The 19,552-nt window shown below is 49.3% G+C and overlaps 1 protein-coding gene across 4 annotated transcripts in view; it reads right to left on the reverse strand.

The window, feature by feature from the left end:
* jbug (filamin-type immunoglobulin domains fbug) overlaps positions 1 to 19,552 on the reverse strand; it is a 495,234-nt gene that overhangs the window by 215,134 nt on the left and 260,548 nt on the right. For 3 of the 4 annotated variants that reach the window (XM_070088188.1, XM_070088185.1, XM_070088187.1), the window contains 2 exons: positions 10,313 to 10,525; positions 206 to 466 (listed from right to left, as the gene is read on the reverse strand). In XM_070088188.1, the coding sequence (XP_069944289.1) occupies positions 206 to 466; positions 10,313 to 10,525 (474 nt within the window). The remainder of the gene's footprint in view (positions 1 to 205; positions 467 to 10,312; positions 10,526 to 19,552) is intronic. The other variant, XM_070088189.1, reaches the window with a different exon arrangement.

Genomic DNA, 19,552 nt, shown 5'->3' on the forward strand with positions numbered 1-19,552 from the left:
TAGCCCACAGGAGGATCGACTTTTTATGAGTTCATGGTTTTTAAATGTTGATAAATGTTGATTTTAATAGCAGTAACAGTGAATGCAAATAAGGATTTTTTTTTCAAAATAAAGTCTTTCAGAGTGGCCCAGGGATGGCCCTGGGCCTCTCCCTCTCTCTCCAGGGTTCACTCCTGTAGTGACTGTACTCAGTAACTGAACTTACAGGTAGTAGACTCCATGCTCTGGATGTGATCTCTCCCAGTGTGAGTCAAGTCTCTTCTAGTGTGGGCATCGTCTCTAACAGTGTGGGCAAGGTCTTCTGCAGCAGGTATGTGGTCTCTCCTGGTAGTGAGGGAGTGTTCAGTGGTGGTGGTGGTGGTGGTGGGGGGAGGGAGGTCACTTCTGCCGCCTCTCCTACCATCTGGTGGTAGTCCCATGGCACCGATGCCTACAGTCTGACCACCAGTAGAGGTCACACGACGCTCTGAAAATGTTTACCTCCAGTCAGGTCCTGCAACGCTATCTCTCTCGCTCTCTCTCTTTATCTCTCTCTCACACGCACACACAAACTATAAAAGGGGGACTACACAGGTATGAGGAACTTCCTGCGGGAGGTTCAGTGGAACAGAGAACTGGTAGAAAAGTCAGTAAATGAAATGATGGAATATGTAGCAACAAAATGCAAGGAAGCAGAGGAAAGGTTTGTTCCCAAGGGCAACAGAAACAATGGGAAGACCAAAGCGAGTCCTTGGTTTACCCGAAGGTGTAGGGAGGCAAAAGCTAAGTGCATTAGAGAATGGAAGAGGTACAGAAGGCAAAGGGCCCAGGAAAATAAGGAGAACAGTCGAAGAGCCAGAAACAAGTATGCACAGATAAGGAGGGAGGCCCAGCGACAGTACGAAAACGACGTAGCATCGAAAGTCAAGTCTGACCCGAAACTGCTGTATAGCCACATTAGGAGGAAGACAACAAAGACTAGGTGATCAGGCTGAGGAAAGAAGGTGGGGAACTCACACGAAACGATCAAGAGGTATGCGAGGAGCTCAACACGAGATTTAAGGAAGTATTCACAGTGGAGACAGGAAGGACTCTGAGAAGACAGGACAGAGGGGGACACCAACAGAGAATTCACCGACAAGTGCTGGATGGCATACACGCAACTGAGGAGGTGAAGAAGCTAAGTGACCTTGATACCTCAAAGGCAATGGGACCAGACAACATCTCCCCGTGGGTCCTTAGAGAGGGGGCAGAAATGCTGTGTGTGCCATTAACCAAAATCTTCATCACATCCCTTGAAACTGGGCAACTACCCGAGGTATGGAAGATGGCAAATGTAGCTCCCATTTTTAAAAAAAGGAGATAGAAATGAGGCACTAAACTACAGACCAGTGTCACTGACGTGTATAGTATGCAAAGTCATGGAGATTATCAGGAGAGTGGTGGAGCACCTGGAACAGAACAAAATTATAAACAACAACCAGCACGGATTCAAGGAAGGCAAATCCTGTCATAAACCTCCTGGAGTTTTATGACAAAGTTGCAGAGGACACGAGAGAGAGGGGTGGGTTGATTGCATTTTCTTGGACCGCAAGAAGGCCTTCGACACAGTTCTTCACAAGAGATTAGTGCAGAAACTAGAGGATCAGGCACATATAATGGGAAGGGCACTGCAATGGATCAGAGAATACCTGACAGCGAGGCAACAACGAGACATGGTACGTGATGAGGTACCACAGTGGGCACCTGTGACTAGCGGGGTCCCACAGGAGTCGGTCCTAGGACCAGTGCTATTTTTGGTATATGTGAATGACACAATGGAAGGGATAGACTCAGAGGTGTCCCTGTTCGCAGATGATGTGAAGTTAATGAGGGGAATTAAATCAGATGAGGATCAGGCAGAACTTCAAAGAGACCTGGACAGGATGAACACGTGGTCAGGCAATTGGCTTCTCGAATTCAACCCTGCCAAATGCAAAGTCATGAAGATCGGAAAAGGGCAAAGAAGGCCGCAGACAAGAGTATAGGCTAGGTGGCCAAAGACTGCAAACCTTGCTCAAGGAGAAAGATCTTGGGGCGAGTATAACACCGAACACGTCTCCAGAAGCACACATCAACCAGATAACTGCTGCAGCACATGGGCGCCTGGCAAACCTGAGATTAGCATTCCGATACCTAAGTAAGGAATCTTTCAAGACACTGTACACCGTGTATCTCAGGCCCATACTGGAGTATGCAGCACCAGTTTGGAACCTGCACCGGGTCAAGCACGTTAAGAAATTAGAGAAAGAGCAAAGGTTTGTGACAAGGTTAGTTCCAGAACTAAGGGGAATGTCCTACGAAGAATGGTTAAGGGAAATCGGCCTGACTACACTGGAGGACAGGAGGGTTAGGTGAGACATGATAACGACATACAAAATACTGCGTGGAATAGAGAAGGTGGACAGAGACAAGATGTTCCAGAGAGGGAACACAGAAACAAGGGGCCAGTCTTGGAAGCTGAAGACTTAGATGAGTCACAGGGATGTTAGGAAGTATTTCTTCAGTCAGAGTGGTCAGGAAGTGGAACAGTCTGGCGAGTGTAGTGGAAACAGGAACCATACATAGCTTTAAGACGAGGTATGATAAAGTTCATGGAGCAGGGAGAGAGGGGGCCTAGTAGCGTTTAGTGAAGAGGCGAGGCCAGGAGCAGAGTCTCGACCCCTGCAACCACAATTAGGTAAGTACAATTAGTTGGGTACACACACGCACACGGGATGTTCCAGAGAGGGGACACAGAAACAAGTGGTCACTCTTGGAAGTTGAAGACTTAGACGAGTCACAGGGATGTTGGGAAGTATTTCTTCAGAGTTGTCAGGAAGTGGAATAGTCTAGCAAGTGATGTAGTTGAGGCAGGACACATACACAGCTTTAAGACAAAGTATGATAAAGCTCAGGGAGCAGAGAGAGGACCTAGTAGTGATCAGTGAAGAGGCGGGGTCAGGGGCTGAATCTCGACCCCTGCACCCACAATTAGGCGAGTACAATTAGGTGAGTATACACACACACACACACAAACACACACACACACACAAACACACACACACACAAACACACACACACACACACACACAAACACACACACACACAAACACACACACACACACACACACACACACACACACACACACACACACAAACACACACAAACACACACACAAACACACACACACACACACACACACACACACACACACACACACACACACAAACAAACACACACATACACACACACACACACACAAACACACACATACACACACACACAAGCACACAATGTAAACTCTGAAAGTGAAGTACAAATTGCATGAAATTTTGATACCTTATAATTATGAAAGTGGTAAATTAGTGGCGAATGTAAAGAGAATATGTCAGGTAGGACACATGTGCAGCTAATGTGGCATTTTATTATGCCAACGACACTTATCATTATTTAAACTTTTATAAGATTTTAATTTCGATTTGATAGACTGCAAAATATCAACTGGGGTCAGAGAATAACTGTAGTCAGTCTGGTGTTGGTTTGATAACCTGATGATGGCGGCAGAAGACTGTGTAGGGTACTCCGTCCCTTCTCTCCTTCAAGAACACTCACCTCTAGTATTATAATCAAAGAAAGCGCTAAACCAACAAGGATCATACAGTGCTGCGGAACAGAAAACAGTGTTGTGGCTATAAACAGCTAGGTGGAGAGGGGATCAGAAGTGAGGGGAGAGAAGGAGCTGGAAGGGACGCTAAGGGCTATGTGTCAAAGTTCATACAGTAAAACAGTTGCTGACAAGTCAAAAAGTGAATATAAATCAAAGGCCAGGCCGTCTGCAAGAAGGGAAGATAAGGTAAGAGTGGTAGAGCGGCGGCAGCGAAGGAGGTAAATCCTGCGAGTTCGCTGGCAAACCCGGCGATCTACAAGAGAGTAAAGAACCGAAATAGTGACCAAACAAACCTCACAGAGAGGAATAGAGTATCATTCCATGAGATACCCATGGGTAAGGCAAGTATGGCCAATGCGGAGATGGGAGAGCACAGTCTCCCAAGTAGGCAACGGTGGTAAGATGATGGCCACAAACCTAAAAGCGGCTTAATAGAGTGCAATTTGTTATGGTGCATGCCCGACCACCGTTGTTGCCAATGGCCGCAAAGACGGGCAGAGATGACCGGAAAATAATCATTGATACCTCTATAGGAAATTGGAGCCCTTGTGGCTTAGCACTTCTTTTTGATTATAATAATAATAATATAGGAAACTGGAAGATCATGCACCACTGACTGCGCAGCAGCAGCTGCTTGTTCAGTGCCCTGCACTTCACTGTGTCCGGGAACCCAACAGAAAACATCTGTTTTTGTAGCCACATGATGCAACCATAGCTGAATACAAAGGACTAATGGATGAGGGAAATCAAATTGTTTAATGACTTGTAAAGCATTGAGGGAATCTGAAATGATCACAAACGTCGAAGGAGACATTTATGTAACATGGAGAAGCGCTATGAGGATGGCATACAACTCGGCAGGGAACACCACCACGAACCCAACACCGTCAGAAGATTTAGAATCATCTGCATAAACAGCAAAGGCATGAGCATGCGACCGAAAGTGATCAAGAAAGAGAGAGAGAGCGAAGCAGTTGCAGGCAGGAGAGCTTTGGCACACGGCAGTAGGTAAGAGCAGACATGAACTGTTGAAACCTCCCAAGGGGAAAGGGAAAAGGCAGACGCTAAATCAACATACAAGGGAGGCAACTGGAGAGAAGACTGAAGATGAAGAGAAAACGGTCAGAGTAAGCAGGGGCGTCGAATAAATAATGGGCATTTACTAACGTCTGGGACCAACCTATACATAGACGGAACATGAAGGTCATGAGAGCGGACAAAATAACGAAGGAAATGAGCATCACGACGATCACCTAAGAAGGAACATTTGCCTCAGCATAGAGGCTTTCAACAAGGGATGAACAAAAGGCACCAAGGCATAAACATAGACTCTGATGACGAAGGGGATCTAACTCAGAAAGAGTGGTAGGAGAAGCTGCAGAACAGACTTGGTGTCCACAATCCAGCTTGGACAAAACTAGGGTGGAATGCAAACAGAGGAGAGTCCGGCGATCTGTTCCCCATGAACGATGCACAAGAATTTTAAGGAGATTCAGGAGTCCATGGTAAGCTGCCTTCAAAGAGGAAATGTGAGGTTTTCATGTCAATCGGCGATCAAAGAGAAGGCCAAGAAATTTGACCGGATCACATTGTGGAATACGTGAGCCGTGTAAATACATTGGAATATCTGGGACAAGAGGACGTCTAGTGAAGGTAATGAAATGGGTTTTCATACTAGAAAATTTAAATCCATGAAATGTGGCCCAATGGGAAACACGGTCAGTCGCATCCTCAAGGAAGGCTGCTACCAGGCGACAGTCAGCACCTGCGTAAGTTATAGCAAAGTCATCCACATAAAGTGACGACCAAATATGCGATGGAAGAATGGAGGGAAAAAAGGTAGTTCTAAGAACACAACCTTGTAGGACACCCTCGGCCTGAACAAAGTCTGAGGAAAGCGAGGCGCTAACATGGACACGAAAATATCTGTCAGATAAGAAAGCAGTAAGGAAAGTTGGCAGATTACCATGGAGGCCTATGGAGTGCACTTGGGCTAAAATGTTATACCTCCAAATGGTGTCATATGCCTTCTTAAGATAAAAAAAAGACTACTAGGACAGAGTGTTAGCAAAGGCATTTCGCACATATGTATCTAAGTGGAGGAAGGGGTCCAAAGTAGAGCAGCCCTTGCAAAAGCCATATTGGCGAGGAGAAAGAATAGCGTGTCTCCAAATACCATATCAGACGTCTATTCACCAATTGTTCCATCACCTTGCAGACTACACTGGTCAGAGCAATGGGACGATAGTAAGAGGTATCAAGCCCCGAGGTGCCTGGTTTGCGAAACGTTAGTACAATGGCAGAATTCCATTGAGAGAGAGAACCCCTCGCATCCAAATAAGGTTGAAAAGACGCAAAAGGACCGTAAGGGCTGTAGAATGCAGATGTTGTAACATACTGATATGAATATCATCAGGCTCAGCTGCTGATGACTGGCAAGGGGAAAATGTGGACTCTAGCTCAAGGAGAGTGAAAGGTACGTTATATAGCTCCATTCCATTAGAGAAGAACTCAAAGGGCAATTGTTCCTTGGTAGACTCAAATGCAGGAAATGAGAGACAAAGGTGAAGCCCTTGGGAGACACGGACAAGATAGTTCCCAATTTCCGTGGCAACTAAAAGAGGTTCCACAACACTAATACCAGCAACCGAAAAATATGAGCTGGGTCTGGAGTGTACTTGCCACACAACTTCTGTACCTTCTTCCAAACCGTGCACACAGGAAGAGTCGAGGTAATGGTAGATTCATAGTCTTGCTAACAAGTGCGTTTAGTGTCACGTTGACGCAGCAAGTGACTGCCCTTGCCTGCTTAAAATTTAAAAGACGATCTGAGGTCTTGATTATTTCAATAACAGCCCCACATAGCACATTTCAAACGCGCTGCATGGGCACACACAGGAGACCACCTAGGCACACATGTCTGAGAATGTATGCCTGAGGTTTAAAGAACAGAACATGATGCTGCAGTCAAAACTAAGATCGAAAACTGGTGCACTAGCTCATTAATAGAGAACGAAGGAGGATCCCCACAAAAGATGGTAAGATGAGAGTATAAGTCCCGTTTCGCTCGTCGAAATTGCCAACGGGGGCTATGAGCAGTCGGGAATACGTAGTAGAAGTAAGAAGAATAGGAAAGTGATCACTGTCGTGCAAATCCCGGAGAACAGACCAAGCATAATCAAGTGCAATTGACGAGGAGCAGATAGAAGATCAATGCAAGAGAGAGACTGAGTGTGAGAGTCAAAATGGGTGGGAGCACCTGTATTTAAAACATGAAGAGGATGAGAAACGAGAAGTCTCTCGAACTGATCACCACGAGTGTCACAGTGGGACCCTCCCCAGAGGTGATGGCGAGTGTTACAATCACCTAAGAAGATGGGCGGCAGTAGAGAAGAGATCAAGAATGCAATATCTGAGATACAGAATGCATGGGAAGAGGAGAGATATAGAGAGCAAACTGTATACCATTGTGAAAATAAATACGGGCTGCAGTATAATGCAGCAGAGAACGAACAAAAACCTGTTAATACAGTATACCAACGTGCACAAGAAGCGCACTCTTAATAAATGATTCATCAGGAAAGGGATCAGAAGACTGCAGCAGCACATAGCCTGAAATGGGACGAATAACAGCTGAACGAATTTTGGGCTCTTGTAACCCGACACAGACTGGAGAAAACTGGGAGAGCAACACCTGGAGCTCTCTCCTGATTACCCCTGAGGCCACTAATATTCCATTGTAAATAAGTCATTATCCACAAAGACAGGTATGTCAACAATAAGAAGTGATAAAATCTATGGGCTATTAGGGTCAGTGAAGTCAATGTGTGGAGGCAACGGAAAGCGTGTAAACAAGGAGGAATCAGAATGCTGTGGAGGAAAAGACTGCTGCGAGGGTCGTGAAAAATAAGGAGATAGCATCAAGTGTCTCAGTGGATAAGTAAGATGCCGATACCATGACTTCAGAGACAGGTGAGGTAGCGCAAGTAGAGATCGGGGAGACTATGGAGGGAACGAAAGAGGTCTGAGAGGGAAGGGGAGTATGATTATTATTATAATCAAAAAGAAGTGCTAAGCCACAAGGGCTATACAGCAAGGGGAGTATGAACCTGGAGAGATGTGCTGGCAGGGACAGAAGAGGAGAGGAAGGAGGTTGGAAGGTAACTGGGAAAAAAGTCTGGTGGGGGGGGACAGGAGAAGAGATGACCACACAAAGAGGGGGGGATGAACCTACACTTCCATGTGAGAGTTAGAAAGGGGGTGAAAACGAAGCACCAAGGCCGAAAAGGAAAACTGGGAAGTGTAAGTATTGGAGGAATGCAAAGAGACTTGGGCTTATGAGACAGGTTCAGCTTCACAGATGATAAGTGCAGAGAAGATGCAGGTGTGCAAGTCCTTGCAGACTGAGAAACTAGTGGGTGAGAAGAAGTAGAGGTCTGAATAGGTATGGGGGTGGGGGGTTCAGAGGGTAAAACTGCAAAAGAATTCAAGATGGGGAGTGACCCCAGAAGACACGACACTGGAGGAGCTGGTAGGCTGGGGGACTGCCAGGGTTGGAGGTCTTCTAGCTACTCACAAACAAATAAGGGATATGAGAAAGATTCCCCTGAAGGCGGAGCCGAGAGAGAGCCATAGCATAAGGCCTTCGCTCTCCTTAAGACAACAGATTTCTCGCTCATTACGACAGACCTGACAACAACGGGAAAAAGAAGGATGAGGTTTATTGCAATTGAGACAAGTGAGGAAAAGACTGTAAGATGTATCGGCATGATCTGTGGCACCGCAGACCGGGCACTCCGCCGCAGATCTGCAGTATTTAATGGGGTGTCCAAAGTGCCAGCAATTTCGACACTGTTGGGGAGTAAAGACCACTTTACAGACCCCTAGGTGATGGCTCGCAAAAGAAACGGAGGATGGGAGTTCATGGGAGTCCAAGGTTAAGCGGGAGCGCCTCCTCCCATGAGCGGGCAGGACATGTGTATTCACTTTGAGAATAGGAAGGTCCTGAAGGGCTAATTGCTCCAAAATATCACCGCAAGGCAGAAAATCACTCTAAACAATGGTACATGGTAAAACCACCATACCATTGCAAGAATTGAGAGTAGCATGCTTGTGAACTGTGACTGGAATGTTATCAATGGAAGTAATATTGGAAAGATCATGAGCTTGTTCTGCATTCTGAACTGTAACGATGCACACACCGCTTCGAACAGCATGAAAGGATATATTTTGGCCAGCGTGTTGTAAAAGAGCTTTACTAGTACTATGGTCAGAAAGATAATCAGTTGGAGATGTCGGTTGTAAGGAAAAGAATTTAGTCCATTGTGTACTTGTAAATACAGTGCATAAAGGAAGTGGGTGTAGCATAGGTTATTTTTGGGTAGAATGAGTAGACATCGAAGAACCATCGTCAGTAAATGGTCTAGAACATTTAAGCACAGTACTTCGGGCGGCCTGACCAGAGGTAGGTGGGCAATCCAAAAACCATCGCACTGTATTCGGGGAAGCCAAATGCATAGTTAAAGGCGTGCAAGTGGCAGGCACTAGAAGAAACAGGAGGAGTCTCTGCACCTGCAGTGGGTGACAAAGCATCATCAGCAGAAGGTATAGGGGTATGGGAAGTGTGTGAAGAATGGTCCAATAATGAAGCCAGGTCAGAACAGGATGTGGTAACAAAATGGGGCTTGGGAGGAGGAAGAGGGTTATCACGGAATGAAGAGTCCATGATGATGGGACCTCTTTCTTCTTCTTATTTTTTACGAAAAAAAGAAGAAAAAAAAAGAGGGACAGCAGAGGGACAGTCACTAGAAGGCATGGAAGGGCTATTAAGTTCCCCCTCTCATTCTAGAGAACCTCGAGATCACGAGCATTGCAGATGCAGTGTGGAATCTGTGCCATGCCCTACCTGTAATGCCAGTAAACCAGCACTCCAGGATAGTAACCTAACATCTACTGAGCCACCTCGGTGGACAAAAGAAAGGGTGGTCGGAAACCCACCACTAAGTATACCTCCTTCGGTTACCACCTCCCAGAACCGACAGGCAGCCTCTGAAGATACACCCATCACCTGCTGGACATGCTGCCCACTTCTCGGAAATCTTGGAAGGGAGCAGGACGCCTCCAGATAATCCAGATTCCACAGAAAACTGCACCACACCCGAGGAACCTCACGGAGTGGGATGAACCCCGGCGTACTTCCCACCACCTAGAAACGTAGTGCCAGAGGGGAGGACCCCAGAGGCTACAAACGGATGGGGAAAAGGGAGGGTTGGGAAAGGAAAGGGAAAAAGGGGGAATGGGGAGGATGGGATAGGGAAGGGAGTATTGGGGGGTAATTAGGTTCAGTGTAAGGAAGGAGACGAAAGGGTCTAATTCCTTAGCCCAAGAGCCTCTTTTTCCACGTCAAGGAGCCCCATCCTTGAAGAGGTACTCACCTGTGACATTCCTGGCTTCCCTTTAACATACAAAGTTGTTGAAAGTTTGTGTCTGATCAACAGAGGCATTCTCAATTTATGACGTGGCACCCATGCTAATGTAAACAAACAAAAAAAATAAATTTTAAATTGGTATGTCCTTAAAGGGTTACCTACCTAAATATGGACCAGAAAAAGATGCAGGAAGACCTATATTATATAATTATTTACCTCCAGCTGTGACTAACTTCTCCTCCGTCTTCCTGATGTTGGTGGTGATGAGGGAAGCAGAGGAGGTAGAGGCAATATTGGAGGCAGTGTTGACATTAGCAGAGGTTGTGAAACGCTCGTCACTCGAGAGTAAAGCTGATCTTTGCTCGGAGGAGAGGCGGGGATGCTGCGGAGCTTCATCAACTGACCCACCACCGACACTGCTGTCATCATCTGTGGTCGCAGAAAGTTGATGGTCTCAACAACATATATCAAATACCTTTTAACTCGACTATTTCAGGTACTCTAACTGCTATGGACAAACCTTTATACTGATGTATACATAAAGATGTCTTCTGAAAATATATAAATGCATTTATTATTGCTGAAACTTAAAATGAGCCAAGAATGATTATGCACCAAGTTAATAAGCACTTCCTCCAGTCTTAAAAAGCAACATTATTCCATTATAATTTATGATGTAAGGTGTTCAGTACGAGAAATGTAACTACGGACTCGAATATTCTTGAGGTTAACTTCGATGAGGTTACATTGTTAACATTGTTAACATTGTTAACATAAAAAAATCTTTCTGGTTATGGTTTGATGAACCATAACCAGTGTCTGGCCATCTGCCTTCCCCGGCTTAGTGTCTGGCCATCTGCCTTCCCCGGCTTAGTGTCTGGCCATCTGCCTTCCCCGGCTTAGTGTCTGGCCATCTGCCTTCCCCGGCTTAGTGTCTGGCCATCTGCCTTCCCCGGCTTAGTGTCTGGCCACTTGCCTTCCCCGGCTTAGTGTCTGGCCATCTGCCTTCCCCGGCTTAGTGTCTGGCCATCTGCCTTCCCCGGCTTAGTGTCTGGCCACCTGCCTTCCCCGGCTTAGTGTCTGGCCACCTGCCTTCCCCGGCTTAGTGTCTGGCCACCTGCCTTCCCCGGCTTAGTGTCTGACCACCTGCCTTCCCCGGCTTAGTGTCTCGCCATCTGCTTTCCACGGCTTAGTGTCTGGCCTCCTGCCTTCCACGGCTTAGTGTCTAGCCACCTGCCTTCCACAGTCTAGTATCTGGCTACCTGCCTTCCACGGTCTAGTGTCTGGCCACCTGCCTTCCACGGTCTAGTGTCTGGCCACCTGCCTTCCATGGTCTAGTGTCTGGCCTCCTGCTTTCCACGGTCTAGTGTCTGGCCACCTGCCTTCCACGGTCTAGTGTCTGGCCTCCTGCCTTCCACGGTCTAGTGTCTGGCCTCCTGCCTTCCACGGTCAAGTGTCTGGCCTCCTGCCTTCCACGGTCAAGTGTCTGGCCTCCTGCCTTCCACGGTCAAGTGTCTGGCCTCCTGCCTTCCACGGTATAGTGTCTGGCCTCCTGCCTTCCACGGTCAAGTGTCTGGTCTCCTGCCTTCCGCGGTCTAGTGTCTGGCCACCTGCCTTCCACAGCCAAGTGTCTAGCCTCCTGCCTTCCACGGTCTAGTGTCTGGCCTCCTGCCTTCCACGGTCTAGTGTCTGGCCTCCTGCCATCCACGGTCTAGTGTCTGGCCTCCTGCCTTTCACGGTCTAGTGTCTGGCCACCTGCCTTCCACGGTCTAGTGTCTGGCCATCTGCCTGCCACGGTCTAGTGTCTGGCCTCCTGCCTTCCACGGTCTAGTGTCTGGTCACCTTCCTTCCACGGTCTAGTGTCTTGCCTCCTGCCTTCCACGGTCAAGTGTCTGGCCTCCTGCCTTCCACGGTCAAGTGTCTGGCCTCCTGCCTTCCACGGTCAAGTGTCTGGCCATCTGCCTCCCACGGTCTAGTGTCTGGCCTCCTGCCTTCCACGTTCTAGTGTCTGGCCACCTCCCTTCCACGGTCTAGTGTCTGGCCACCTGCCTTCCACGGTCTAGTGTCTGGCCTCCTGCCTTCCACGGTCTAATGTCTGGTCACCTGCCTTCCACGGTCTAGTGTCTGGCCTCCTGCCTTCCACGGTCTAGTGTCTGGCCTCCTGCTTTCCACGGTCAAGTGTCTGGCCACCTGCCTGCCTCGGTCTAGTGTCTGGCCTCCTGCTTTCCACGGTCAAGTGTCTGGCCATCTGCCTGCCACGGTCTAGTGTCTGGCCACCTGTCTTCCACGGTCTAGTGTCTGGCCTCCTGCCTTCCACGGTTAAGTGTCTGGCCACCTGCCTGCCACGGTCTAGTGTCTGGCCACCTCCCTTCCACGGCCAAGTGTCCGGCCACCTGCCTTCCACGGTCTAGTGTATGGCCACCTCCCTTCCACGGCCAAGTGTCCGGCCACCTGCCTTCCACGGTCTAGTGTCTGGCCACCTCCCTTCCACGGCCAAGTGTCCGGCCACCTGCCTTCCACGGTCTAGTGTATGGCCACCTGCCTTCCACGGTCTAGTGTATGGCCACCTGCCCTCCATGGTAGAAACTGATTCCCATTTTCTATGTGGCCACGCCTCTTTCGTCAACGAATAAGTATATTTTGACAGGATACAAGGTAGTACAGAGGAATATAATAGTTGGGTATATATGCCAGAAGCAACTTTGTAAGCAGAGCATTTCGGGCAAACTTAAAAATTAACTTAAGATTAGGAAAGCAATAATAGTTCATATGGACATTAGATAATATACAGCGGCTACAGTGAGTTCCATCCCTTTCCTGTATCTACAGTTAGATGTATAACATCTAAATTCGTCACTGGCAGAGAGTTGCACTAACGACCACCTCTAACGACCACCTCTAACGACCACCACCTCTAAGTGTCGCTGGTCGAACATTTGACAGTTTATGATGGAAGACTTTAAAAGGTATTCTTTGTTAATATTTTACTCATGTAACGAATTTACTTATCGATTTCAAGATTGCTATGAGTTGGACGTGCCTCGCGTGGGCCAGTAGGCTTGCTGCAGTGCTCCTTATTTCTTATGCTCAAAGGATGTTTGGATTCTTTGGAGCCAACATAAACATGTGAGCAAATATTTTCTATAATTATACTAAAGAAATAAAACTTAACAAGTGCAGTGACAGACGACCACCTTGTAGCAGTCCTCAGCACTGTAACAACGGTGACAGACGACCACCTTGTAGCAGTCCTCAGCACTGTAACAACGGTGACAGACGACCACCTTGTAGCAGTCCTCAGCACTGTAACAACGGTGACAGACGACCACCTTGTAGCAGTCCTCAGCACTGTAACAACGGTGACAGACGACCACCTTGTAGCAGTCCTCAGCACTGTAACAACGGTGACAGACGACCACCTTGTAGCAGTCCTCAGCACTGTAACAACGGTGACAGACGACCACCTTGTAGCAGTCCTCAGCACTGTAATAACGGTGACAGACGACCACCTTGTAGCAGTCCTCAGCACTGTAACAACGGTGACAGACGACCACCTTGTAGCAGTCCTCAGCACTGTAACAATGGTGACAGACGACCACCTTGTAGCAGTCCTCAGCACTGTAACAATGGTGACAGACGACCACCTTGTAGCAGTCCTCAGCACTGTAACAATGGTGACAGACGACCACCTTGTAGCAGTCCTCAGCACTGTAACAACGGTGACAGACGACCACCTTGTAGCAGTCCTCAGCACTGTAACAACGGTGACAGACGACCACCTTGTAGCAGTCCTCAGCACTGTAACAACGGTGACAGACGACCACCTTGTAGCAGTCCTCAGCACTGTAACAACGGTGACAGACGACCACCTTGTAGCAGTCCTCAGCACTGTAACAACGGTGACAGACGACCACCTTGTAGCAGTCCTCAGCACTGTAACAACGGTGACAGACGACCACCTTGTAGCAGTCCTCAGCACTGTAACAACGGTGACAGACGACCACCTTGTAGCAGTCCTCAGCACTGTAACAACGGTGACAGACGACCACCTTGTAGCAGTCCTCAGCACTGTAACAACGGTGACAGACGACCACCTTGTAGCAGTCCTCGGCACTGTAACAACGGTGACAGACGACCACCTTGTAGCAGTCCTCAGCACTGTAACAACGGTGACAGACGACCACCTTGTAGCAGTCCTCAGCACTGTAACAACGGTGACAGACGACCACCTTGTAGCAGTCCTCAGCACTGTAACAACGGTGACAGACGACCACCTTGTAGCAGTCCTCAGTCCTCAGCACTGTAACAACGGTGACAGACGACCACCTTGTAGCAGTCCTCAGCACTGTAACAACGGTGACAGACGACCACCTTGTAGCAGTCCTCAGCACTGTAACAACGGTGACAGACGACCACCTTGTAGCAGTCCTCAGCACTGTAACAACGGTGACAGACGACCACCTTGTAGCAGTCCTCAGCACTGTAACAACGGTGACAGACGACCACCTTGTAGCAGTCCTCAGCACTGTAACAACGGTGACAGACGACCACCTTGTAGCAGTCCTCAGCACTGTAACAACGGTGACAGACGACCACCTTGTAGCAGTCCTCAGCACTGTAACAACGGTGACAGACGACCACCTTAGCAGTCCTCAGCACTGTAACAACGGTGACAGACGACCACCTTGTAGCAGTCCCTCAGCACTGTAACAACGGTGACAGACGACCACTTTGTAGCAGTCCTCAGCACTGTAACAACGGTGACAGACGACCACCTTGTAGCAGTCCTCAGCACTGTAACAACGGTGACAGACGACCACCTTGCAGCAGTCCTCAGCACTGTAACAACGGTGACAGACGACCACCTAGTAGCAGTCCTCAGTCCTCAGCACTGTAACAACGGTGACAGACGACCACCTTGTAGCAGTCCTCAGCACTGTAACAACGGTGACAGACGACCACCTTGTAGCAGTCCTCAGCACTGTAACAACGGTGACAGACGACCACCTTGTAGCAGTCCTCAGCACTGTAACAACGGTGACAGACGACCACCTTGTAGCAGTCCTCAGCACTGTAACAACGGTGACAGACGACCACCTTGTAGCAGTCCTCAGCACTGTAACAACGGTGACAGACGACCACCTTGTAGCAGTCCTCAGCACTGTAACAACGGTGACAGACGACCACCTTGTAGCAGTCCTCAGCACTGTAACAACGGTGACAGACGACCACCTTGTAGCAGTCCTCAGCACTGTAACAACGGTGACAGACGACCACCTTGTAGCAGTCCTCAGCACTGTAACAACGGTGACAGACGACCACCTTGTAGCAGTCCTCAGCACTGTAACAACGGTGACAGACGACCACCTTGTAGCAGTCCTCAGCACTGTAACAACGGTGACAGACGACCACCTTGTAGCAGTCCTCAGCACTGTAACAACGGTGACAGACGACCACCTTGTAGCAGTCCTCAGCGCTGTAACAACTGGTGACAGACGACCACCTTGTAGCAGTCCTCAGCACTGTAACAACGGTGACAGACGACCACCTTGTAGCAGTCCTCAGCACTGTAACAACGGTGACAGACGACCACCTTGTAGCAGTCCTCAGCACTGTAACAACGGTGACAGACGACCACCTTGTAGCAGTCCTCAGCACTGTAACAACGGTGACAGACGACCACCTTGTAGCAGTCCTCAGCACTGTAACAACGGTGACAGACGACCACCTTGTAGCAGTCCTCAGCACTGTAACAACGGTGACAGACGACCACCTTGTAACAGTCCTCAGCACTGTAACAACGGTGACAGACGACCACCTTGTAGCAGTCCTCAGCACTGTAACAACGGTGACAGACGACCACCTTGTAGCAGTCCTCAGCACTGTAACAACGGTGACAGACGACCACCTTGTAGCAGTCCTCAGCACTGTAACAACGGTGACAGACGACCACCTTGTAGCAGTCCTCAGCACTGTAACAACGGTGACAGACGACCACCTTGTAGCAGTCCTCAGCACTGTAACAACGGTGACAGACGACCACCTTGTAGCAGTCCTCAGCACTGTAATAACGGTGACAGACGACCACCTTGTAGCAAGCAGTCAACGGTCAGCACTGTAACAACGGTGACAGACGACCACCTTGTAGCAGTCCTCAGCACTGTAACAACGGTGACAGACGACCACCTTGTAGCAGTCCTCAGCACTGTAACAACGGTGACAGACAACCACCTTGTAGCAGTCCTCAGCACTGTAACAACGGTGACAGACGACCACCTTGTAGCAGTCCTCGGCACTGTAACAACGGTGACAGACGACCACCTTGTAGCAGTCCTCAGCACTGTAACAACGGTGACAGACGACCACCTTGTAACAGTCCTCAGCACTGTAACAACGGTGACAGACGACCACCTTGTAGCAGTCCTCAGCACTGTAACAACGGTGACAGACGACCACCTTGTAGCAGTCCTCAGCACTGTAACAACGGTGACAGACGACCACCTTGTAGCAGTCCTCAGCACTGTAACAACGGTGACAGACGACCACCTTGTAGCAGTCCTCAGCACTGTAACAACGGTGACAGACGACCACCTTGTAGCAGTCCTCAGCACTGTAACAACGGTGACAGACGACCACCTTGTAGCAGTCCTCAGCACTGTAACAACGGTGACAGACGACCACCTTGTAGCAGTCCTAATGCACTGTAACAACGGTGACAGACGACCACCTTGTAGCAGTCCTCAGCACTGTAACAACGGTGACAGACGACCACCTTGTAGCAGTCCTCAGCACTGTAACAACGGTGACAGACGACCACCTTGTAGCAGTCCTCAGCACTGTAACAACGGTGACAGACGACCACCTTGTAGCAGTCCTCAGCACTGTAACAACGGTGACAGACGACCACCTTGTAGCAGTCCTCAGTACTGTAACAACGGTGACAGACGACCACCTTGTAGCAGTCAGCACTGTAACAACTCAGCACTGTAACAACGGTGACAGACGACCACCTTGTAGCAGTCCTCAGCACTGTAACAACGGTGACAGACGACCACCTTGTAGCAGTCCACAGCACTAACAACGGTGACAGACGACCACCTTGTAGCAGTCCTCAGCACTGTAACAACGGTGACAGACGACCACCTTGTAGCAGTCCTCAGCACTGTAACAACGGTGACAGACGACCACCTTGTAGCAGTCCTCAGCACTGTAACAACGGTGACAGACGACCACCTTGTAGAAGTCCTCAGCACTGTAACAACGGTGACAGACGACCAGCTTGTAGCAGTCCTCAGCACTGTAACAACGGTGACAGACGACCACCTTGTAGCAGTCCTCAGCACTGTAACAACGGTGACAGACGACCACCTTGTAGCAGTCCTCAGCACTGTAACAACGGTGACAGATGACCACCTTGTAGCAGTCCTCAGCACTGTAACAACGGTGACAGACGACCACCTTGTAGCAGTCCTCAGCACTGTAACAACGGTGACAGACGACCACCTTGTAGCAGTCCTCAGCACTGTAACAACGGTGACAGACGACCACCTTGTAGCAGTCCTCAGCACTGTAACAACGGTGACAGACGACCACCTTGTAGCAGTCCTCAGCACTGTAACAACGGTGACAGACGACCACCTTGTATCAGTCCTCAGCACTGTAACAACGGTGACAGACGACCACCTTGTAGCAGTCCTCAGCAGTCCTCAGCACTGTAACAACGGTGACAGACGACAACCTTGTAGCAGTCCTCAGCACTGTAACAACGGTGACAGACGACCACCTTGTAGCAGTCCTCAGCACTGTAACAACGGTGACAGACGACCACCTTGTAGCAGTCCTCAGCACTGTAACAACGGTGACAGACGACCACCTTGTAGCAGTCCTCAGCACTGTAACAACGGTGACAGACGACCACCTTGTAACAGTCCTCAGCACTGTAACAACGGTGACAGACGACCACCTTGTAGCAGTCCTCAGCACTGTAACAACGGTGACAGACGACCACCTTGTAGCAGTCCTCAGCACTGTAACAACGGTGACAGACGACCACCTTGTAGCAGTCCTCAGCACTGTAACAACGGTGACAGACGACCACCTTGTAGCAGTCCTCAGCACTGTAACAACGGTGACAGACGACCACCTTGTAGCAGTCCTCAGCACTGTAACAACGGTGACAGACGACCACCTTGTAGCAGTCCTCAGCACTGTAACAACGGTGACAGACGACCACCTTGTAGCAGTCCTCAGCACTGTAACAACGGTGACAGACGACCACCTTGTAGCAGTCCTCAGCACTGTAACAACGGTGACAGACGACCACCTTGTAGCAGTCCTCAGCACTGTAACAACGGTGACAGACGACCGCCTTGCAGCAGTCCTCAGCACTGTAACAACGGTGACAGACGACCACCTTGCAGTAGCACTCAGCACTGTAACAACGGTGACAGACGACCACCTTGTAGCAGTCAGCACTGTAACAACGGTGACAGACGACCACCTTGAAACAGTCCTCAGCACTGTAACAACGGTGACAGACGACCACCTTGTAGCAGTCCTCAGCACTGTAACAACGGTGACAGACGACCACCTTGTAGCAGTCCTCAGCACTGTAACAACGGTGACAGACGACCACCTTGTAGCAGTCCTCAGCACTGTAACAACGGTGACAGACGACCACCTTGTAGCAGTCCTCAGCACTGTAACAACGGTGACAGACGACCACCTTGTAGCAGTCCTCAGCACTGTAACAACGGTGACAGACGACCACCTTGTAGCAGTCCTCAGCACTGTAACAACGGTGACAGACGACCACCTTGTAGCAGTCCTCAGCACTGTAACAACGGTGACAGACGACCACCTTGTAGCAGTCCTCAGCACTGTAACAACGGTGACAGACGACCACCTTGTAAAAGTCCTCAGCACTGTAACAACGGTGACAGACGACCGCCTTTTAGCAGTCCTCAGCACTAACAACGGTGACAGACGACCTCCTTGAAGCAGTCCTCAGCACTGTAACGGTGACAGACGACCACCTTGTAGCAGTCCTCAGCACTGTAACAACGGTGACAGACGACCACCTTGTAGCAGTCCTCAGCACTGTAACAACGGTGACAGACGACCACCTTGTAGCAGTCCTCAGCACTGTAACAACGGTGACAGACGACCACCTTGTAGCAGTCCTCAGCACTGTAACAACGGTGACAGACGACCACCTTGTAACAGTCCTCAGCACTGTAACAACGGTGACAGACGACCACCTTGTAGCAGTCCTCAGCACTGTAACAACGGTGACAGACGACCACCTTGTAGCAGTCCTCAGCACTGTAACAACGGTGACAGACGACCACCTTGTAGCAGTCCTCAGCACTGTAACAACGGTGACAGACGACCACCTTGTAGCAGTCCTCAGCACTGTAACAACGGTGACAGACGACCACCTGTAGCAGTCCTCAG

Source organism: Cherax quadricarinatus, chromosome 24 (genome assembly GCF_038502225.1).
Source record: "Cherax quadricarinatus isolate ZL_2023a chromosome 24, ASM3850222v1, whole genome shotgun sequence".
Taxonomy (NCBI): domain Eukaryota; kingdom Metazoa; phylum Arthropoda; class Malacostraca; order Decapoda; family Parastacidae; genus Cherax; species Cherax quadricarinatus.